General features: G+C 19.1%; 1 protein-coding gene across 10 annotated transcripts in view; it reads left to right on the top strand.

Moving 5' to 3' along the window:
• Positions 1-22,800, top strand: part of LOC105366932 (COUP transcription factor 2) — a 51,180-nt gene extending 28,380 nt beyond the window's left edge. For 2 of the 10 annotated variants that reach the window (XM_011505538.1, XM_011505537.1), the window contains one exon: positions 22,473-22,800. In XM_011505538.1, the coding sequence (XP_011503840.1) occupies positions 22,473-22,747 (275 nt within the window). In that variant the 3' untranslated portion in view covers positions 22,748-22,800. Of the gene's footprint in view, positions 1-9,225; positions 9,336-11,109; positions 11,278-15,753; positions 16,008-22,472 lie in introns of those variants that run through there. The other 8 variants (XR_913034.1, XR_913033.1, XR_913035.1 and 5 more) reach the window with 8 other exon arrangements.
• The last annotated feature ends 3,533 nt before the right edge of the window (positions 22,801-26,333 follow it).

The following is a 26,333-nucleotide window of genomic DNA, read 5'->3' as shown; positions in this document are numbered from 1 at the left end:
TCACATTGAATTAACTAAGCTTACAGTAATTCATATAAATATAACATAGTTATATAATTTATTTATATTTAAGAAATTAAATATATTAGTAACTTAAAAACATATTAAACGTACAAATGTGTTTAAATACGGTTATTTTATATAATTCCGATTTTTTACACAGTAGCTTCTTTTCTCTTAGAGGCAAAAATTCTGCTCCACAACCTAAGAAATTAAAGATTCAGTACACAATAGCATGTGAAATATTATCTTAGATAATCTCGATATTACCATAGGAAATACGAAGAAAAATATAGAAGTATAAAGTATAGAAAGAATTCGTTACCTAGTTATTTCTCAATTGTATTTAACTATTTTTATATTTATATAGTTAAATTATTATAGAATATAATAATTCAATTTTATAATCTTGTAATTATTCTAAATGTATATTATTTGAATAAATTCAATTTACACTACATTGTAAATTGTTTACAACTTGAATATAATCATTTAGTTGTAACATTTAGTTGTGACAATTTAGTTATGACAATTTAGGTGTGACTTTCAATGTGATTCTGATTTACAAACAAAAATAGAAAAAATAAAAATGCAACTATAATGCTAATAATATGTATAATGGAATTTTATTTTTATGAGATTTTATTTGGTAAAAAATGGTATAAAATTAGTTTTATAAAGTAGAAAAAAATAAATTCAAATTTTTAGAAAATAGGGTTTCTGAAGACTTTTCTACAAAATAAAATTACATAAATTACATAACATATAATATATAATTATATAATATACTATGTATTGATTTTGTTAAAGATACTAAGTTCTTAAATTTTAATATTTTTACAAAATCGTTATATAAAAAATTATAATTTCGAAATATCTAAATCTTTTAAAATATAGTTTTCATACTATTCATTAATGTATAAATGTATTAATAAATTTTTTATAATTTGTTAAACAATAATATTAAAAATTGTTTTTAAATGAATAGAAAAATACGTTAAAAATTTGTGCAATTATAATAATTATATACCTGACCATTTACATAATAAATATTATCAATAACATTTGGTTTTATTATAAATAGGTAAAGTTATAATAATTAATGAATTATTAATTTAATCAATTTTGCATGTTTTTACTTCTTACTAATTTTTTGTTAACATATAATTAGTACAATATTATTACAGTAATCTCTGTCGTCTCAAGTGCATAATCTCATTTTTTATTGGTATTATTAGTTGAACTCCTCTAATAGAATGTTTTTGTAAAGAGATTTCTCCAAGTAAAAATTTTTATATATAATTTAGAGTACTGCAATTTTTGTTTTTTATTTAGATGTTTGCCTAAAGTTTTTCATATTTATCTTGAAATCCTCAATAATAAAAATATATTAAGGAATAAAGAATTTAATAATGTGTAATAATAGAATTGAACATTGTAATATTTTTTTATATTTAACAATTATAATTTTAATTTATTATATCGTATATTGTATTTATAATATATTATGGTCATGTAATTATTAATTTATTCAACATTATTCATTTAAATTTAATAAAATGAGTTAAAAAATACATACGTCTTTAGCGGATATATTTAATTAGTTCTCTTTTAATAAATCAAATTACCGTGTAAATAAATAGCTAATATATTGTTATATAATACTTGATTATTATATACGACTTTATCTAAATTACTTTATCTAATAAATAATTTTAATTATTATATTCCAATTAGATTATAATTAAACATTATTCTTTTATATTATGTTAATGGATCTAACATCAATGAGGTCTACAAATTAATGGAATTAATTATTTCTTAGGCATCTATCAATACGATAGGTTAACACACTAGTAATATATAAAATCATATCAATTTAATTATGTATTGAAATCTTCATATTAGTAAATTGAATAAATAAATTTTGTCCTATAAACATATTTATCTTGTATATTATAATACATAGTTTTAAAAATGTTGAGTTTATTCACTAGGTATACAATATATCTTTATTTGTTTTTGTTTTATACATACATTAAATTAATAAAAATTGAAATAAAAATTTATTAAAATATATTTTCATAAAAGTTTATTAACATAGATGAATTTTAAATTGATAAGTTCTTTTAATGAAATATTATATAAAAATGTATACTAAGTGAATGACTTAATAACTATCAGTAATTGATATATTTTTATTGAACAAATTAAATGTATTACATAATATAGTTTAATATTTTAATTTAATATTTTAATAAATATATTACATAATTAAATATAATACATAATACATGTATAAACAAACAAGATATATTACATAATATAGAAAAAGTTATATGAATTATATAAAATTTAAGTGAAAGAAAAAAAAATAGTGTCTGTTTATACCTAATGTATTCTTTAATAATATTTTTTACTTTATTTTTAATTAATTAATTATGTTTTAGATCATTCCTTTATTTAATACTGTTTCTCATAGATCTTATTAATAATTTATTAATAAGTTTTCTTTTGATCAATGTTAGAAAGAATTCAGTAGTTGTTAAATTGTATTTGCGTACCAATAATTAATCCTACATCTAATTTATTACCATATTGGCATAACTATTTATATAACACTATTTTGACACTTGGCATTATTTAATGTCCTTTGGCAGTAAGTATACAAATCAGTATCTATCGTTTTATATTGCCAATTATCTCCTTATACATTTTCAATGTACCACAACTGTCATCTGTAAATTTAACCAAAAATTTGCAAATCAACTTGGAATATGTAACCATTGTTCAAAAAATATGTATAATTTTTTACTTAGGCCTTGAATAGAAAACATTATTCAAATTTATTCTTCACAATTAAAATATAGTTCCTTTTTTTAATAACACTATTTATAACATTTTTTACACTAGAACATACTAGATTTTTTTATCTGTTTACTTAACCTCATTCATTTGAGTATATTATATAATATCACATTTTTAAGATCGCATAATCAAAATTTACATACTTTATAAATTTATATAATAAATTATAATTCAATTAAGAAAAAATTGGGTTAATTGTTCTTAAAATTATTCTTCTAGTTAGCATTATTCGATAAGTATTATTATACAAAAAAGTTTTTTAATAAAATATATTAATAATTTACAATACTTCAAATAATTTTTTTTTAACTCACCTTTCTTTATGGGAATGTAAATAAGAAAACATTTATTTATATTGAATTTTGTATTTAATTAATCAATAATTATTGAATGTAATTAAATGAATTTCTTGATATTATTTTATTAATAAATTACTTATTTATATTATTTTTTCCAACTTATATATTAATAATTAAACATAAAGGTTTGTTAATAATTAATATCTAAAAATGGGATTCTAGAAATATTAAGCATCCATGTATTAATAATCAAAATAAAAGTTTTTTGTTTAAAAATAGTTAATTGTATTAATTATCAATAATTATCATTTTATAGAAATATAAAATCATATCATATTTGTGTTTATGAATAAATAAGTTTAATACGTTAAGTATTTAAACATTTATATTTAAATTGTATACTTTAAATGTATTAAATGTATAATTTAAACATTCAATAATAAATAAATTAATACATTTTAATACATTAAGTGATAATATATTTAATAATATTTTAAATATCAACTCTTTTTTTAGTTTACATAAATTGATACTCAATGTAAACAATGATTTACAGTTTGATATTTAAATAGTTTATTCATTATGTATGTGTAAGGTTATTAAATATATCGGTTAAATAAAATTCAATTTTGATCTGATAGAAGATAGAAATTATTATTTAACTAAAAAAATATATCGTTTTTTTTCTTTAAAATAAATAACTATAATACTTATGAGGTCGCATAGAAAATTGCAATTATTTATTTTATTATTTTCTCATATAAATGTTAATTATTTTAGAAAATTTGATCATGTAATGATTAATTCATTATTTTTTTTGTAATAAGCATTTCTAACTATTTTATTCTGTATTTCTATCTAATTTTATATCATAACATAGTAAGTATTACAAAATAAAATTAACATAGTGTATTATCTATAATATTTTTACTAATTAACTCATGTTATTACTTATTGTTTTAATATATATATTATAAATGCTTAATAATATTACTTAATAAGAAAATGTTAAAATATTTAATAATTTGTAAGTATGAATAATACAAGAAGCTATTATAAAAAACGTGAATTGTTTGTATAAAATACAGTGGAATATAACCCAAAAATTGGGTGCAATATTTAACAATATTTTTAATATATATTTTCAAAATAATATTCAGTATATTATATAAAATATAATTATTGTGACATAAAATGTATGAAAAACAATCGAAAATTTTAATAAAAATTTAAAAAGCTTCTAATATGATCATGATAAAAATATAAATATTTGTACCTCTTATTATCTGAACGGCGGTACTATTAGACAAAAAGAAATTATTAATAATAATCGAATGAAAATAACTAATTAAATATATAAGTCGATAATTAAACATTTTTATATATGAACTCGAGATACATTGGACTCACGGATTTAATTTTTATCCACGTAATATCAATATGTCTCGATATACGTTAGAATTCACCGATACTTAAATTTTTTTATTGCATCTAATCGAAGGGGAAACGTGTTACGCTACTTGATCAAATATTTGCTTGTTTGTCAAAAAAGCCAAATTTTAACTTTCTACATTCAATAATTGATTTGGTTAATTTTTGCAAACTGTTTTCGTATACTTTTAGTTATGTTTTTAAATCATTATTTACAAATTTATTAATAATAATAAAGTTTATCTTATTTTTTAATTGTATGGTTGGTTAGTCCGGAGCATTGTCATAATTTTACTTATCATCTAACAATACAATACAACAATACTATAGAAGTCTATTCCAATTTTAATTTGAACTAAATTTAAAAATAGTTGATGTTTTGCATGAATTATAAATAATTATAATATGAAATATATTATTTAGATATTAAATCAATTTCAATCGATACAATTTAAATTTTATTTATTTATTTTTCTTTTACATTACTATATATAATATAATGATGCTTTCTTAATTTGATACGTTTATAATATTCTATACATTAAGTAAATTAAAGAGCGATTGCTAAAAAGAGTGAGGAATACTTATGATTAAATTTATCGAAATAAAAAAAATTAATGTTGAAAACGGGAAGAAAATAAAAAGTAACTATTTGAAAGTTATATAATTATACAATAACATTTAACAATAAACAAATAACTTTTCATAACTTTTAACTAAAATTATAAGCGAATTTGTTATCTCTCCATAATAATTGAGTTTTTGCAATAAAATAGATTAAATATAAAAATAATACCTAATTATCTCGTTGCTCTATCTTTGATAAAATTTTGTAAAGTTGATGATACACAATTGTATACGCACACGCAAATATGTTACAGACACTATGCATATCAGTTTATTTATGTGTATGAACAGCTTGTAATAGATACTTTTATTTAGTCTCGATAAGAAACGATAACAAAATAAATCAGTAACATGAATTTTACGAAATAAGTGAAAACAATGAAACATCTGTTTCACTATAAGATAAAAAATTAAAAATTCAGAAATGTTTGAACAGAATTAAAATAATTAATGAGTATCAAATAAAACAAAACAATATGACCTGATATTTAAAAAAAATGGATTAAGCGTATAAAGAATAAAATAAATATACTGTAGATAATATTTTCAGTTCAAGAAAATGAAATTGAATCTAGTATATATTTAATTATAATGAAAACAAAAGAGTAATTGGATTCTTATTAGTTACATTTTCTTAAATAGTCATTAAATTTTTTAAATAATAAAAAAAAATGCAAAATGATTATAAAACAAAATTAAAATGTAGAATCATAGTAAAAAATGTCCATTAAGAGTATATAAAAGAATTTTTTGTTTTAATAAATTACTGTATAAGAAAATAAACAATGCACAAATATGAAAGACGAAATAATGTCATCTAATAATAAAAATGAATTTATTTGATAAAATAATTTTTTAAAAACTAGAGAGAATGGAATAAATGAATTTAGTTATAGAACATAAATTTATATGTTCAAATATGTAAATTTCTGACAAGTATAATAATGAACAAAGATTATTTAATATGAAATTAATTCTTTATTGTATATTGAATTTTAATAGACGAAGAACTATTTATAAATAAATAGATTCATATAACATTATTACATTCATAATTGTATTTCAATTTTTTGTACAAAAAATTAATTAAAGTGTTTGTAGATTTAATTGATTACAATCAATTTAAAATAGCTCTGTAGATAGTAAAATCTGGTATTGTATTCGTAACTAGTATTAAATCAATGAAATTACAGTTTCTATATTTTCGTTTGTTTTATTATCATCATAAAGTTTATTTTCATTTCTATATCTATAATTCATCCTTTATTTTTACCATATGTTACTAATTATTATAAGTAATTACTTATTCTTTGTGATATTAAATCATAATATAAGTTGACTTCAAAATAGAATTATTTTATAAAAAAAAATTATTTTTAATTTTAAAAATATTAAAGGAATAAAAACTAGTAGTGAATGAATTATATTGTACAATGTTATTATATTATATTAATATTTTAAATATACTTAATAAATATTAGTTAAGCAATTAATTTTAACAAAAAATATACATATTTTAATATTTGCTAAAACATACTTGCGTGCAAACACACATATACGCGTGCGCGTGCGTATTCGTACAAAGCATATAGATATCACATTATTATATTTATATAAATAACCATTTTTTTTTATGTTCACTTATTTTTTTAAATTTCAAATACAACGTACATTATACTCTATTCCATTTATTTTGGTGCTAATATTTGATTGATATCGTTATATACCTATTATATGTTAAAATAGTTTTAATTTGATTTTTTTTAAAGAATATAATTTTACAAATTTCTGAGCATTTGAACACAATAATAATATTATTATATTTTATTTAATATAAGTTTCTCTCTTTTATTATTTATTTGTTTTTAACTGCTAATTCATAAACAATAACTTACAATTTAAATTAATATTTTATTTTAAAGTTAAAGGAAAAAAAGTTAATCCAATAAGAATTTTTTCAAGATATCAATAAGTGCATCGATACATTTAAAGACTAACATCAATTCGGGATTAAAAATGTTAAAAGTATTGTCAATTATGTACTAATTTTTATTTATTTTAACAAAGTCAAATCAAAGTTAAATAAAATATCGTTACATTATCTTTATAATAATTAAAATGCATCAGTCCGTTCAAATTATTTTTAAATAATATTTATTTCACAATGCATTGTTTCACATGCATAATCTGTCATGAATAATTCCATGTTATAACTATTCGCATACATTAGAAAAGATATAGAAATATTATTTGTTAACGCGATGCTAAAGTATATCTGTATAAATCTAATAAGAGACAGTATTTGAATAAAAAATTTTAAATATAAATTTAAGCTTTTCAATTATTTTTTAATAAGATTTTTCTTAATATGAACCTGAATATACTATCGATTGATTCAAATAGAAAAAAAAGGTAAGTACGTAGAAAAATATTCGTAATTAAGAGAAAATCGCAATTCCACTATATAATTTTCGGTAATAATCTAATCAATGCAATTAGTACACAATATAATATATAGTTAAACTTACAATTCAGTAACATATCTAAATTTATACTATTAAAACAAAGATTAGTTAAATTATTTCATTTTTATTAAATTATATTATAATTGCTTCGAATCATTTAAAGTTGCATTAATTAATTATAACGTGTAAATTCTATTGAAAAAATTTCTTCTTGTATTATTTATTTAGAGATAATAAAATACGTTTTGACTTTCAAGTACTTGATTAAAGTAGATATTATTGTCTATCTCTCTATTATTTTCTTTTGCTTAGTATTGGTCTTTTTTAAATCCTATTATTTGATTGAATATAGATTTTTTAAAATATGCATTTTTTAATTTTTTTTCTATAATATTAATTATTTTTTTTTTAACTGTATAAATTTTAAATAATAGTATTTTGCGATTTCCCGTTTCTTAATAAAATTGGTTATTATATTTTCTTCTTTTTGTACTCTGCCTAACTTGTTCTCACGTTATAAAACCAACGATCTCACTAATATTTATTTAAAAAATTTCACTTTACTATCGGTAAGTGACACCTATATTTTGTATATTCCATCAATACTGAAGATGTATATCTATTTATACATGAAAATAAAAAAATTATAATTATGTTGAAAATTTAAAATTTTAAATTTTGTAGACAATATTACGAGAAATTTCGTGTTTATAATCAAAATAAAAATAATATTTTTTATATTAACTATACTTCTAATAATAAAGTTTTATGATAAACATTTTAAATACTTCCTAGCTTATACATAACTCTGTGACTTAGTAACATATCATTTATTATTTATAATAAAGTAATGTATTATTGATTGATATCGTATGATATGATAATAATATGATATGATAAAGATAGTGATGTGATAATGATAATGACATCTGACTAAAGCCAATTAATATTCTTAATTGATTGGAGAACTAGACACTCTATTATGATATTGAAATATTTGCTAAAACTTTTCAAAAAGTGCAGTGCCTGAAACTTCTAATACGTAATTAGAGTACTTAATTTTTGTTGATAGTGTCTTCTAACTTATATAATAAACCTTAAACAGTAATAATGATATCTATTAATAAAAGCATCCATATGAATTTTTATCTTCCATTTTTGTTGCATAGTTGCAATAATAAAACTTTTACTAATGCCTGATTTAACTGAACTTTCTATAGATGTTGAGTAATTAGTTCTTTTTAAGTAAATCGTTGGAAGGATTGATAGTTCGAATATATTCCAAAATGAATTTTATGAGATAGCTACTTAATTTGAAGAATCATTGGACGTAATTTAATTTATAAGAGTTTCGATAATGTGAAGGTGTTTTTTACCTTTGTTAAGAAACTATGATCTTCCTTTTTTTCCATGACGTGTTTCAAACATTTTATCCTTTTCAGCATAATATTCTTTATTGTAATGTAATTAAGTTCCTTTTTTCATTCATTTTTTATTAATCCATTTACCATAAAAATAATAATTATTTTTTTTAGATTATAACCGGAAAGGTGAACAGTATATTAATATAGTGAATATCGCTGATGACCTTGATAATCCAAAAGAGATGGCAGTAAATTCATACTACTGTATTAGCGTAACGCAGGTAACACATTTCCTGTTTTTCTTCGTGTGATTCTAATGTAGATAAATTCAGTGTTCTTATAATTCATTGAGCAAATTTTCTAAATAGACATTAGCTTCTTCTTGTTTAATATTACCGTATTTAGCTGTTTATAATCAATATATAATAGTTAGCTATCATTCTTTTTTCTCAAAATGACTTCATTACTTGAAAATTTTTAATAGTTTGAGATAACTACATTATTTTTTAAAGAGTATTTATTTGTCTATCCACTTCTTGCTAATGTTTAAGTACAAGTCATCAAGGGATATAACAAATCATCTATCTAGTATAGTACTAGTCTAATATCAGAAGGAGTTCCCAATAACTACTTTTTATTCATAGCATTTATCAAAATTATCGTATAGTTATTAGGATGTTTAAGATGACATAATATTCCAACATTTTCTGAAAAATTCAAATTTCAACAAATTTGCTTTACAGGACAGTAAAAATAATCTTCTATTCTATAATCAATAAGAAACACGATATATATACTCTTCAATAGTATTTCTTCGTTACTTATTTTTTATCCACTGTTAATAAGATTTAAAATTTTTAACGTCCTGTTGTTCCATTCATATATTGTTATTAACTCTAGATTGCCACAAATATTATGTCAAACATTGATTCGCAGATAGAATGGATTACTCATTCATATTTGCTTTATTCTGATTTATACCAGCCATATTGGAACATCTTCTATAAGTCTTTTTACAATATTTAATATTTATATAATATTTATATTAATGTTTGTTATTCTGATTATATATAGTTTATAAAATTTTTACTTATTTGTTAAATATATAGTGACCCTATTTACTGTAGTTTACAAATGATATAGGTATGAGTGGTTAACTAATGATATACTTAAACTATTTCCAATTACAGTACAAAAATTTATAAATTAAATGAATATAGATAATTGTGAAAGTCTATATTAATAAATATTTAGTATTATGATACGTATTTTAAGGTCCTATAAATTATTGTAAGCATTGAAATATACCGCCTATTATTTGTTTCACGTTATTTAAAAGAATTTTTATTTTAATTAATCAAAAAAATTTTCTATTATATATAGTAGGAACATTTAAATACTTTTATTAATTATATTTATGAGAGGTATTACAATATGGAATAGTTAACAAAATCATTAAATTGATGAAAAAGAAACAAATTCAAAGGAGGTTGCAATAAATATATTATATACAAAAGAAATAGGAAATAATAGAGAAATATTAAAATACATGAACATAGTGTCATGGTAGTTTACTTTATAAAATAAAAAGATAACATATTAATGTTTTAACTTTCATCTGTATATTGGATTACAATTTTTTATTTTCAGTAATTTAATTAGTTATAATTATTCGTGTTTAAAAGTTAATGTTACTATGCAAATTAGTAAATTCATGTTTTATAATTTTAAATGCAAAAATACACTAATTATTTACTATAATTTAAGAAGTCAGGAACTATTTATAAAAATGAATTATTAATAAATGAATTGTATAATATAATAATAAGCGATAGTATGTTGTCTCGGTGAATTAAAATTTATTTAATATTATTAAAGTATCCAATTCTTTTTATTAGTTCATTTACATACAGTGAATAAAAAATTAATTTTTAAATAATTTTTTTTTTAAACATAGTGATACGTTTATTTTCATTATTATGTGGCCTAAAAAATTAAAAAAAAACTACCGTAGATAAAGTGAATCAATTACGCGAGTTTTACTACTTTTATTAGATCAATTTTTGTTCCATAAAAACGTCGCCAGAATTCATTCATGAGGGACTTACAAAAAGTTATTACATGTATGTGAACATATGTGTACACTAGATTTCGAGCATGATGTACGAGTATTTGGATGGTTAAATAATTCATTATGAATTGCTACATCGGACCATATCAAAGGTAAGTAAGTTATCTATTTTAAGATTGTATTGGTATACAAACTTCATCTATGAATATTTTTATTTCTATACTATTTATATAGTTACCTTAAGATTTAATATCAATTTAAAAATTAAGTTTCGCAAATATTAATTTTTAAATAAATAAAAACAACAATATATTATACCAAAATAAATAGTATTCAGATTTCTAATCAATGAATATATATTTCGGAAAATTAATTAATTATAAATAAACTTATTTTATATACTTTTTAAGATTAATTTACGGTTACGTTTCACTCATAAATTATGAAATGTATAAAATTTGTATGTAATATATTTTTTTTATTATAGTATGAAAATTGTACTTATCTACATATATATTTGATTTTTGACGTAAATTATTCTATTTGTATAATATTAGTATAATATATATCTATCATAATATTATATTACATACTTGATGATATATTTTACGTAAAATAATAATCAATTTCAATAAAGCAAAAAGATTTTTTAATATTTTACGTTTTGCGAATTCATACATATTTTTACAATATTTATGTAGATATATAGAAATACTAAACATATTTGAAAATAATATTAATGAAATATACAATATAATAAAAAAACATTATATAATAATAATCTAACTACTCTACAATTGCTTTAGAATAAAATAAAATATTGTACATTTTTTTAATTTAAAAACTGTATCTACACAACTCTAGCACAATTCTACGAACTTAATGTGGATCATTGAAGCATTTAACTATATATATAATACTTTTTTGAAGATACTAGCTGTATTTATATGTATATATAAGCATAAACTTAAAAAAATATATATAGTTAATAGATGCTATTAAAATAGAGTGCTTGATTATATGTAAAAATAATGAATATATGTGTTAATAGTTTAATAGTTCTATTGTTAAAAATTTTTTTAATAATTTTTTAATTAATTTCATAATAATTACTTTATTTTTATAAAAATTTGTATAATAAAAATCAACTATTTATAAACGATGGACTTACATACAACACATCACTTTTGCGAGATAAATGTATAAATAAAATATAATTTGAAATAGTTTTTAAATAGTTTTTTTTATCGGAAGTCAGTTACTCTTTAGCAAAACTATTAATGACCAATTTTATCAAAATTCATAAAGAACTCATCTTTATATATTTCTAGTCATATATCTATCAGTTATATAAAATACGAATTCTATGAAATATCGTTGCTTAGTGATTCAATCCTCATAAACACACGTTTTTATGATATGTACTAGTTTCTTTTGTATCTACATCTAATTCACAATAAGTTTTAGAAGAAAATTGTTTTGCACAAGCTTTTACAGTAAAAATGTTTTTCAAAATAAAATTGTAGGTACTTGAAACAATCATTAATTAAAATGGAAAAATATTCTTTTCAACCTGAAGAGTCTCGTGGATCGTTTAATTTTGTATTTGAATTTATTTTCTTTTTTTTTTTAATTCAATAGAATAATAGACTTTATGTTACTACATATTATTAGTGTAAGTATCCATATAATAATCATATAGGATATGTAACAATAGAAAAATAATATTTTCACTTATTTTTCAAAGGTGAAAATTAAATTTGTTATTTTTTTTATTATTATTTTTATTTAATGTCAGAAATAATAATTTTATTATCTTACATCAACGCAATTAATGCTATTTCTAATACTTAAGGTTAATTTAACATAAAAAATTCATGTTAAATACAATCCAATAAATGTATTGATATATACCACATTATTACTGATAATTCTAATGAACTGTTTTGATTAAAATTTTTTACTGAAAAATTTAAGTGCATTATGTTCATATATAGTATTTTTTAATTTAATAACATATTTTTAATATTAACATCACGCCTAATTTATTTTATCAGTGAACTAGTTTCAAGCATTTATTAATTAAATATTTTTCTTTGAAAATTCTTCAAATTCTTTTGATTATCTACTTCTTTATATATATACTACCTTTATATACTTTTATCGACTATTTACAAGTGAAAATGTGCATTAAATTTAAGAATGATATAGCATATATTTACAAAACTAGAAAATAAACTTCACAGAATTAAAAATGTATTCATTTGTTTTAATAAATTTAGATACAAAAATAATTTCAGAATGAACACTTGAAATAGAATGATAGAGTTACTTAATTTTTATTACATTAAAAATATATTTATCATTTTATTTAAAATTAAAAATTTATTTAAAATGAATCATTAATATAATAATGCAATTTAGAGATTTAAAAAAATAATAATATTGTTTGAATTGTTTTAATTACACTAAATTTTGCTTTTTTTATAAAAAATGTGTTTTAGAAAAGAAATAATAATAATATTAAATAATATAAATAATATAAAAATTTAAATCATATTGTAATTGCCTTAAACATCCCAAACTTATTTAATTATTACATATATTAAATTATTGAAAGTATATTTACCATAGTACATCTATTATTACAAACATTACAAATAAGATATTCAAACAAATTCATTACCTGTATTTTTAAAATAAATATACTGAAATTTTCAAATAAATTAATGTATCAGATAAGCATTAACATATTATTTTTAACACAAGTTTCACAACTATATGTTATATCTAGCCTTAACTATTAATATGAATAGTAACTATATTTAAAATTATTACCTGAGATATATGCACACAACAAACAGATTTATTGATATATTTATAAATTACGTAGTTAGAATATTATAATTTCAAAAATCAATAATCTCGAATTATTTATTGTAAAAATTGTAATATAAACGGTAGTCTCAAAAATAAGATAATTTATTTATCAAATATTAGTATTTAAGAAAATATATTTTTATTTAAAAATTATATATAATATATTTATTTCAAAACGAAAATATTTAACAATGGTAGTATATATGGGAACTTTTTGCAAGTGCTATTTATTATATTATTTATGCAATTGTTCAGAGTTGTATTTAATTTAATTCTAATTTTAAATCCTGCTTAATAAAAAATAAACAATTCATTATAAATAAAAGAAAAAATTAATCGACACTATTATCAATATTTTGTTGGTGGTTATTTATACAAACATTTTTATTTTTATATTAGATTAGTCATTGAATTATTTATTTACTATTATTTTACCTTATAATAATTATAAAGTAAATGAATTAATTATTGTTTTCCACTATCGTTAGAATTTTAAGGAGTTAGAATTTTTTTCAATCAATCAATATTTCTTGTTTCACTAAGTATTTTAATGAATCATAAATTTATTTAAAGGATAATAGTATATTTTAGCTTATATTATATTTGATAGTCATTAAAAAAATAGTAAATAATCGAAAACATATTCTAATTAAATCTTTTGTCAAAAAAAAGTTTAGAAATTTAATGAATAAAAAAATATATATCCTATATTTCTGTATAAACTAATAATTCGTGAAAAAATTAAAAAATACAAATATCAATGATAATAGTTCCTCTTGTAATATTTCTAATTTAAAAGATACATTTTATAAATATTTACAAATAATAGATAAAGACAAGTTCTTCTTCCAATATATGCTTACTAAATTAATATAAATATTAAGCTCATATAAATTTAATAAATTCATTAATGTTTATACACGTATTTTATTTGGCAAAATCTTTAATCAGATAATTAATTATGGTTATTGATTAATTAACGTCATTTAACATTTGCTCACTATATCATAAACGAGAAATTAACTGATATTTTTTATAAAAAACTTAGAAAAACTTATTAAATAAAATTCATTAATAGAAAAATTAATTGTAGAATTTCTGTTTTGGAACATCATGAAACGTAATATATATCACAAACTTTTAAAAGCTCTTTAAATTTTGTTTGCAAATATTATTTAAGGTTTTCATATTTTCATTTCTTAAAAAGTATATTTTATGATTAATCAATGGTATACATCAAAAGCAAATTAATAAATCCTTACTACATTAAAAAATGATTACTAAATTAAAAACGATTATAAAATTCAAAAATCATTACTAAATGTAAAATCATTACAAAACATTACTAAATTAAAAAATCATTACTAAATTAAAACATCATTACTAAATCAATAAGCATTGCTATATTAAAAAATCATTACTAATTAAAAAATCATTTCTACATTAAAAAAAATATGCTTTTTAAGTATATAATTTCTATTAAAAATCAAATTAATTATCTTTTTTTATTTTTTGTTTTCACAAATATTATAAACTTTGTATATTTAAAAATAATAACTCGAGTAATTAATTAATAGTATTGTCAATTTAGTATTTGTTGTAAAAATCGTATAAATTTATAATTTCTTAATTATTTCATATTTTCGACTGTATAATTATGAAACATGTTTTTAATTACAAATCAAAAATGAATTTTCTGTATTAGTAATATTCACACATTAAAGCTTAATTTTTTCTCTCCTTTCTAGATGTACGAAACTCGCATGAAAATAAACTGGAGAAGAAACCGAATAAGGAGTAAATAAATAAAGGAGTCTGTATTATAAAACGTCATTATTTGATGAAATATCTACATAAAATTCTATAAAGTTAAAAATGGTAGTGCAGAAAACCATGCAGATAATGTATATAACCATAAATACTTAGCATACAGATAAATTATTACTTAAAAAAGAAATATTCCATGATCATCGTAATTGAAACTTAAAAAATGTTCAATACGGTAAATTTTTTCTAGAAATCATATAGTAGTATTATCTAAAAATCATAACTAGCTATTAATTCATTTTTAAACTGAATATTAAAAAAAAATAGACTGTATATTCATTAATTTGTAAATAGAAGTATTTGTATTTACAAGACAGTAAGGTAATAAATCAAATAAAGAACTTTTTTATTTGGAACTAATACGTAATATTTCATATAGTAATAAGAATATATGTAAAGAATTATAGTTCATTTTAAACAAATTTTTCATTTCAGCTGAACGAGAAAACAATAATTTAATAATTTAATGTTTTACTTAAAATTTACTAATACTATACAAAAATATATAAAGCACTAAACTTTATTAAGAGATAAGCCATCTACATATAGCAACGTATATATAAATAATTAAGCAAAATTGAAATGCATCATTATACAATATATTTTGCTGAAAATGCAGTGTTATTTATTATCTGATATATATACATTAATTAAATTTTTTAAACTAACTTAAAGATTTAATTAATTTTAATATTTCGAAAAACATGTTTAATAATTGAAATATGGAATATACAGATATATGGAAATAATATTTTAATTATCTTGATAAAAATTAGTTATTTCCATTGAATATTATCGGTGAATGTTGGAATAGATAAAATAGATAAAATTATATATTTTATATAATTTTTTTATCTAAACTGTACATTTTTATGTCATATTTAATTTATTTTAAATTGATTTATAAAACTATTAAGAGAACAAATTGAAAATGTGTAAATCAACTATTATAATTAGTAATAACAGCCATCGTTTAGGAAAAATATTAATTTTATTAAGCAAAAAAAAAGTAAATACTCTCAACAATTTGAAATTAAATAATCGTTAAAATGAATATAAAATTGATGAAAGTTATTCAAAATTGTCGATGAAATATTGAAAAATATTGCTTAATAATAAATCAACAATAATATTCAAATTGAATCAGTCACATTTACTTTATTACTGAAAGAACATAAAACCGCTATTGTATGTAATGAAGATATCAACTATATAATAAAATAAGTAATATTAAATATAAATAAAAATTAATATAAAGAAAATACTACTTTTTATAGAAAACGAACCGTTATTGAAATTATATATTTTTGAAATAATAGATTATTTCGTCTTTCAACTTTCCATCTTTCAACTCCCACAGTCTACAGGCAGATACAAAATATTATATATTATTTCAAAATCAAATAAGTGTCTCTAAGAAAGTAGAATAGTTAAAACGAGAAGATTATCTGTATGATTTTTCTTTTTTGTTTAACAAATACATATACAGTATTGAGTTTATCCATTAATTATACATTTTACAGTTTTACACATGTATAAATTTCACAATCTAGGGCGATTCGGCTCTACGAATTAATATACACCTAGAGCACCACATTTTGTATGTTTCGTACAAAGCAACTTTATTAGTTGAACAGACATGATGTTAAAATGATTATAATGATAAGTATTATAATGATGTACATTCTTTAAAATCAAATGTTATATAAACATATGTATTAAAACAATCAGTTTATTTTGTTGCGCTATTAAAGAATTCATAAAATGTGAAGAATATAAAGTTGTTTTGTGTAAAATTATATGCAATTTACAAATAACTTATAAATCTTTTATTATTGTATAATATAATAATATATTGAATAATCATGGAATATAATAAAAAATTTTCTTTTCTTTATATTTAGGCAATATATTATTTTAAAAAATAATTATACATTAAAAATAAAGGTATATAATATATTAAAAATATACAACAATTGAATTACATAAAAAGAACTGAAATCAAAAAGATTGTTTAAAAATAATTTCATAAAACAATAACATTTTACTTAATAAAATTAGAATAGATATCTGATTATTATATGAAAATATAACGTTATACAATTTTATATTGTATGAAAATTCATTATATAATTCATAATATATAAATTATTCTTAAAAAATTATATAATAATCACAATATAAGATTTTTTAAAAAGTTTTAGAATTATTTATTGACAAAAATACTTTTGTATTACAAAACCTGATGAATAATTTCATTATTTTAAGATTTTTTAATTCCTTAATTTTAATAGACTATACTAAATAAGGAAATATTGGATACCTACTTCAACGAAATTTACAGTTATAAAACATGTTGAATGAGTTCGAATATGATTGTGATGAAAGAGTAATTTCTTTAACAAATTGCGCAGAATTTTTCTTATGCTAAAGTAAAATAAATATAATATAAAAATATATTTCAATATCTTTTGGGTTATATCTTTTGGGTTCAATTTCTAATTGGGTTATATAAATACAAAATAACTATGGTCATAATATTATCATACTATCATTACATCTATCAAAAGATGTTCTTTGTATCAAATTTACTTTTATTGATTGCATAATTTCTACAATGTAATGGAAAATCAATATAGTAAATTTCTTTATATAAAATTTTATTGGTTTAATAAAAATAAATTATATTAGAAAATTAATTTTCGTCTAAAACCAGATTTACATTATTTAACATTTAAAAATAAAGTCTTAATTGTTTATAGTTCATAATTATATAGTCAAGTATGAAAAAGAAATAGTAAAAATAATAGTTAATTGAATAAAAGTTCATTCATGAAAGTATTTAAAAATACTTCTTTCATATAATGACCTAAAGTGGTAATTAGTAAAATATTTTTTTATAATATTTTAATTTTTATTATAAATGTATATATTATGTTTGAATTTCGTTACTATTATAAATAATAATTTTGTAGAATTTTAGATTTTGTTATTTATGTTTAATTAATTTTTACACATTAAATTAAAAATTAAATAATAAATTTAAAGCATTGATATTTTGTTAATTTAAAAAAATTAGCATTCATTAAAAAAATAAACTTTTTGATTAGGTTTCATTTAAACTTCTGTAAAATGATATGAATTTATTTACATTTCCTTTTAATAATCAATCCTTTTAAATTAATAATCATACTACAATAGAATAATACTACATAATAATATCGTTATGGCATATTTTGTTTTATCTATAGTAAAATTCTATTATACTATACTGTTACAAATCTATAAAAAGTAATAAAATATATGTTTATTTACATTTATGTAGCATATTAAATATCAGTCAATCATATATAACACTAATAAATATTATATAATATTGTATATATTTTAGAAGTTATTAAAATAGAAATAAATATTAACTTCAACAAATTAAAATTCAGTTTATATTATTACGAAGGTAATGAATTATAATATTTAATTTTTCAATAATACTAGTAGCCTGTATAATATTTAATCTTCTAAATATTTTTGATCTTTGGAATCTTATCAATCCTGCGCCGACTTATACACTTACACAAGAGTCTATTTTAATGTAAAAGCTGAACATATCAGCAACATAAAAATAGTACCTTATGAATAAATTCCATTTGAATTTATCCTATCAGCTTAGTAAATAATTCTTTTGATATGTAAGATGCTTATACATATGAATCAAATATTTAAATTAGCTTTTTACAATAACAATTCTTGCAGTTGTTGAAATATATAACTGTTTAAATTAAAGAAAAAATTATTTTGATCAAATATGATATAAATTTTGAAACTAAAATCATTAAAAACTAAATTTATAATTGATATTTTTATTGTAGGATATCTCCAAAGGTTATGAAAATTAATGATTGAATTAATGATTGTTTTTATTTATTTAAACATAATATAATATACAAAACTAGCAAATAATCTAAAGAGACAATTTTATAAATTATAAATATAAATATTCTAATTTTAATAATTTTAATATTAAATTAATTATAACTATTGAAATTGTCTTGTATAGTTCCCTAAAAAATAATATTTGAATTTGTACAATTTTTCGAATACTTGAGTATACATTTTTCGAAAACATATTCAATATAAGGTATGCATTATTTGATTATAATAATAATTGAACTTGATAAAACAAAATATAAATAATATGAAATGAATAACCATTACATATCAAATACAAATAATTAATGTATACAGATTTACATCTTTTTAAATAGATACGTCGTTTCAATAAGTGAAATGCTCATACCAAAAGACATCAAAATAAATAGTAATTTGTTGACGTGTGTAATACAACAACATAAATTTCATAATTTAATATTCAATTTATTAATTTGAAATAAACATAAATATAACTTAAATATATATTATAAGGTAATTATGACGAATTACGATCATGCATTAACAACTATAAATTTGATCAAACTCATAAAACTAAATTTACTCAGTTAAACAGACATGAATAAATAATTATAATTATATTATTATTCTAATAATAGCATAATTAAAAAATGACATTTATATTCATAATTAGAAAAAATTGTTCATAATTAATTATTGTATATTTCTATAAGTTTGCTGAAAAATTAAATCAAATAAACTGTAATACAATGATTATTTATCAATGTTCATTTCATGAATTTTATTTAGAACTTATTATTATACTTGCTTAGTTCATTAATTTTATCTTAATTATTTTTAATTGATATGTAAATTTCATCCATGTTTATACTTGTTCAGTTCATAAATTCTATTAATAATAAATTATAATAAATTTATACTAAAATTATAATAAAATATACAGCTTTGTTCAATCAATGTATAGACGGTTCAATCTTATAGAATTAATTATTCAAAAAATTACACGATAATGCAATTGTATTAAAAATATATAATTAATTATTTTTAATTGAATTTAATTATGTATTTTCTAGTATTTAAAGATTAGCATAAGATTGACAAATAGGCACAACCGTAATTTCTTTAAATTGCAATGCCTTATTTGTAATTTATATTCAATATTTAATGTCTGTTTTAACCCAATCTATGTTTAAAATTTGTCTATATTTCAAAATTTAAAAATCTTGCTATTTACAGGTTGTCAATTTGAGTTTTCGAAAAATGTTGCTTTATAAAATATTAATTCAATGAAAGATAGTGTATTTGTCTTGATTTAAAAATTATAATTTTCAAATATAATAATTCTAAATTAACGTCCAGGTATCAAGGATGTTAAAATTTCTAATTTCTACATTATAAATTTTTATTACAAAATATTATATACAGTATTTTTCATAGTTATCAGAAAAATATGTATTAATCAAAATATGTATTTGATTCGTTAATAATCATTAATTTGTATGATGAACATTACAAATAATTGTTATCTCATCCATATACAACTATCTAATTTAATTAACAATTTAATGTTCTGTAAGTCTTTGCTTAATAGTATTCCAGTATATTCTATCATTATTTCTTTCTAATAGTAATTTAGAGATAATATTACATAAATATTACTTAATATTACATAATATTACATCAACTTATTCTGTTATTCTTTTTACTAAATTAATATCAATTTTTAATTTTTGGGTCTCTAAATATATTTTAAGAAATTGAATGGATTCATTTATATTTGTGTTTTACAAGTATTGAATTTATTAAAAAAAAATATTTTTAATAAAAATAGCAAATTTCTTATTAATATAGTAAAAATACTAACAAAAAAAATAATTTGATATAATTATTAAATAAGCATATGATAAATAAATGATACAGCATTTGATATTACATATCACTTTAATATATTTTATAATGAATATTAATATACTACATCCTAAAACCTAAAACTTCTAAAACCATAGAAGATAAATTTGTACACACGCTACTTCATATAATTGACGACAAAATGATTGAATTCACTTTTTAAATAAGATACACACTTTCTTGAAGTTAAATATTCTTATGAGATATTACAATTTACATTGGTAATTAATTTTTTTATCCCGTATATTGTACTACGAATCAACATTTAATTTTAATTCACAAATTTGATATTGTTATAAATAAAGTTCCTGAATTTCCTTTTTGTACTGAATAAAATATGTTATTATGAGTGGGAACAAATTATCAGGAACTATTTTTAATTCTTTCTGCAGGAACAATATTTGTTTCAAGATATTTTATCATATAATAATTATTTTGTTATATTGATTGTTGAAATAAATATTCTACTAATATTTTTAAATGCTTTATCATTAAAAAGAGTTATACAAAAGTTTATAGATATGCTTCTTTGTTTTTTTAATAGATTTAATTTTAATACTATATTTAAAAAATAATAAAAACAATTATTTATTATTATAATTATGTATGAATATATATTGAAAATAGTATGAAATTTTATAAACATGTACATAACTTTATTGCTTTTACATATACATTTTAGGTAAACATTGTTCACTAGTGACAAAATATTTCATTAAATATTTTAAATATAATAAAATGTAGATATGGAATAAACTATTTTTTATGAATACAAAATTGTTGTAATATGTAAGAATTTTATTGGTATGGTTTATTGTTTCAGATGCTTGTGGTTTGTCTGATGTTGCTCACATAGAATCCCTTCAAGAAAAATCTCAATGTGCATTAGAAGAATATTGTCGAACGCAGTATCCAAATCAACCTACTAGATTTGGAAAGCTTTTATTACGATTGCCATCATTAAGAACAGTTTCTTCACAAGTAATTGAACAACTTTTCTTTGTACGTCTTGTTGGTAAAACACCTATTGAAACACTCATACGAGATATGCTTCTCAGCGGTAGTAGCTTTAATTGGCCTTATATGTCATCAATGTGACATTGTATGAATGAAATTAATATCTACTTAAATTGACAAATATTTAATTTATGAAAGAGAATTTATTTTATTTCACATATTTTTAATGTATAATATTATATAATTTAATAGAAATAAAATGTTTTTGAATTACGATGTATCTTTTTAATATATTATAGGTTATAAAAAGCAATAGATGTTCAATTGAAAATAACAGGGTAAGATACAGTATCATTTTTCACATTAATAAAATTTATGAAATAAATAAGTTTTAACATTATAAATTAATTTTTAATATAATTATTTAATAAATTAAGGATATATGAATGTATGCATTATACAGTGATTATTATATAACATTAAATATAATGAAATGCTATTATTTTTATTTGTTTAATAGCATAATTTCAAGTTTTCATAAGATATTTATAAATTTTCATTTTAATAATTCTATATATTATTTAAATACTTTTAATGAAATGTTTTCATTCAATTAAAAAAAAATTAAGTATAATTTACTTTAAGAAATCCTTAATTAAAAAAAAATTAAAAAATATATTATAATATCGAGAAATAACATTCACTCCAAATCAAGTAGTAGAGATTCAGAGGTGATAGGTAACTATTATTCAATTTATTATATGCCGTTTTCAGAGTTAAAGTGAGAAAAGTATGTCTAATTATAGAACCAACCTGTAAAGATATAGCGGAAAAGTTGAAAGATTTCTTTATTATTTTTTTTTCTTTAATAATCTATCTTCTGACCATTTAATGCAATTTTTTAAAATACTATTTAAAACATGTGTTATAATTATTTTCTAATAATAGAAAATATTTGAGTATTAACTATTTTCAATAATATGAATTATGTTGAAATAATAAAAGCTAAAGTTTAAAAATTAAAAAATTTGAATCTCTAAAAATGAAACTGATTAGAGAATGATTATAGAATTACTAATCTTTATATATTAAATCGAAATATCCATCTATTTAGAAATATATGCTAATTTCGAATCTATTAGTTTTGTTTAACTTATAAAAAGAAAACCTTGAATTTTCATCAGTCATTTCTAATTTTGATGTTTATCTTAAACAGTGTAATTTAATTTAATAATTATTTATATAAAAACTAGTTCTAAGTGACTATTTTCCTTCTTTACTTTACATTATGTCAATTTAAGGTTTTTACTTCGATTTTCTTCCCATCGATTTATTCATTAACTTAACGTGATGCCTTAAATGATATTAATATTTGTAATGTATTGATAGAAACTAACCTACAGTCTGTGGCAGTATATTATATAAATCCATTTATTATATCTTATAATTTTATTATTTTACCAACATATAAAATTAAAATTTGTAAGTGATATAAGCATAAGAATGTATTAAAATATATAGTATATATATATATATATAATAAACACATATAATAAAATAAAATTCAAAAATTCGAGACGAGTTAAAGCATAATAACTGTAATTTGTAAATTACAGTTTGTAAATTACAGTAAATTACAAATTAATAATTTGTAAAAATGGTAATATTTAAAAAAACTTTAAATATTATACTATTTATATGTTTTAAACTAAATTTTATAAACGAGATAAAAAAAGACATATTGTATTATAAAAGACATTCCAGTAATATCAAATATTAATTTAAGATATAATAAAAAAATTAGAAAATATCTAAATTAATATTATTCTAAAAGTAGTATACATTTATATACAAAATTTTTTTTCATAATTAAATTTTTGTGAAACGATATCAACTATATTTTAGAAACCCATAGCCTTAACTGCAGTGCTGAGAATATTATTATTGAATAAATTATCCAACTTTATACACCTTTAATTATAATTAAATAATTATCCATTATCAGATCATTTAGATATTTAATTTTTAACATCGGCCATCTATTATTTTAAAAAAGGTTTTTCTAATTATTTTTAATTTTATGTTCTTTCATCATATTTGTTAATTTTGTTGTTATCTTATTTAGTAGTGTTGCAACTTTATTTATGTTTCAATTTAAATATGTATTTACATATTTGTATACGTACAAATAATTTATTTGATAAATAAAAGGATTGTATTTTTTTCATACTCATCGCAAATATTTATACAACATATGCGGGAATCTTAAATCATTATATTAAATTTTGTAACTAATAAAGGTGAAAAAACGTGAAATATATCTTTATTGAAATATAAATGTAAAATAAATTAAAAAAAGTATCAATTTACTAAATATCACTTGTCAAAATATAGTTCAAAAACAATTTTTTTATTACAATTCAACTTTTTTTTAAGACTTGATTTTTTAGTAGTTAGTACTTCGCAGTTGTAATATTTCAAGTAAAAATTTTGAACAATAAAAATAATTCAAATGTTGCTATTCACTTCAAAAAAATAAAAAATTTCTCTAAGAAGAGTGTACGCACTTTTGTAATTCATGTGCATCATCATTAAGAAAGGCAACTAACATATTAGAAAGAATATTAAGGACCTATCGTTCCCTATTAAGAATTTATAAAAGAAATATTTCTATATTATACAAAACAATCTCAGAATTTATTTAGGTAAAAGGTAATTTACTTTAATATATTCATTATCTTACTTTACTGAATAAATTAACAATCATTCAGATATCTGTAACATTCGTAACAAATATACCAATTAATTTATTATTATTATATTTTAATGTTAAAATTTGTAAAAAAAATAACAATTTAACCAGCATGATACGCAAATTTAATTGTGTTACTACTAAATAACAGGTTTATGATTTATTTAAATTTTAAACTTTTTAAATTTGGACAACCAAATAATAATTAATTTAGATAATCATATTTCCAAATTTAATTAAATAAGTTTCTATCTTTGTAAACTACTATTTAAGGATAGATGCTCCATATTTACAGTTTAATTTTATACCAATATGTAATAAAAAATTTCTGAATACCAAGAAAAAAAATTAAGATATCCAAGTCCTATAAATGCGTTTGTCTATAAAAATTCTATAAAAATTGTATGTTAAAATTAATAAATACATTCTATAATCCATTATTACTTTAATTTCTTAATTTAAACATATCCTTCCTTATGGCTGCTAGTACATCAATATATATAACAAATTAAATATTATGTACAGCCAATAAAAATTGAACATTATTTTTTGTACATCATGAATATTAATAATCAAAAACTAATTTATCCTTTGAAATCACAATATGAAACAATTGTAATGTGAAGATATAATATAATATAAAGTAATATATTGAATTTGAAAAAAAAGAATTGGTGCAAAAATTACAGAAATAATAAATTAATTAAGTATGTTTGAGAATAAGAGACTCCGTTTAGTAAGGCAATAAAATATCTGACAAGTAATGTCATGAAAATTGTATTTAAGACTTCAAAACTTTCCTGCTCATAATTATTTGTACTAGTGTCATAAAACATCTGGAAAACTCTAGCGGAACGTGCTCATACTCCCAGTGCAGTAGAACCTAATGGGTTTACTGCCGCGAGAACCCCAAAGTAGATTCAGAACGAATATCAGATATGCGTGAAGCATTGAGTACAAATATTTACTGCAACC

This window comes from Ceratosolen solmsi, unplaced genomic scaffold (assembly GCF_000503995.2).
Source record: "Ceratosolen solmsi marchali unplaced genomic scaffold, CerSol_1.0 scaffold65, whole genome shotgun sequence".
Classification (NCBI taxonomy): Eukaryota; Metazoa; Arthropoda; class Insecta; order Hymenoptera; family Agaonidae; genus Ceratosolen; species Ceratosolen solmsi.
The sequence above is the reverse complement of the archived record's forward strand: the minus strand, read 5'-3'. Positions and strand labels throughout refer to the sequence as shown.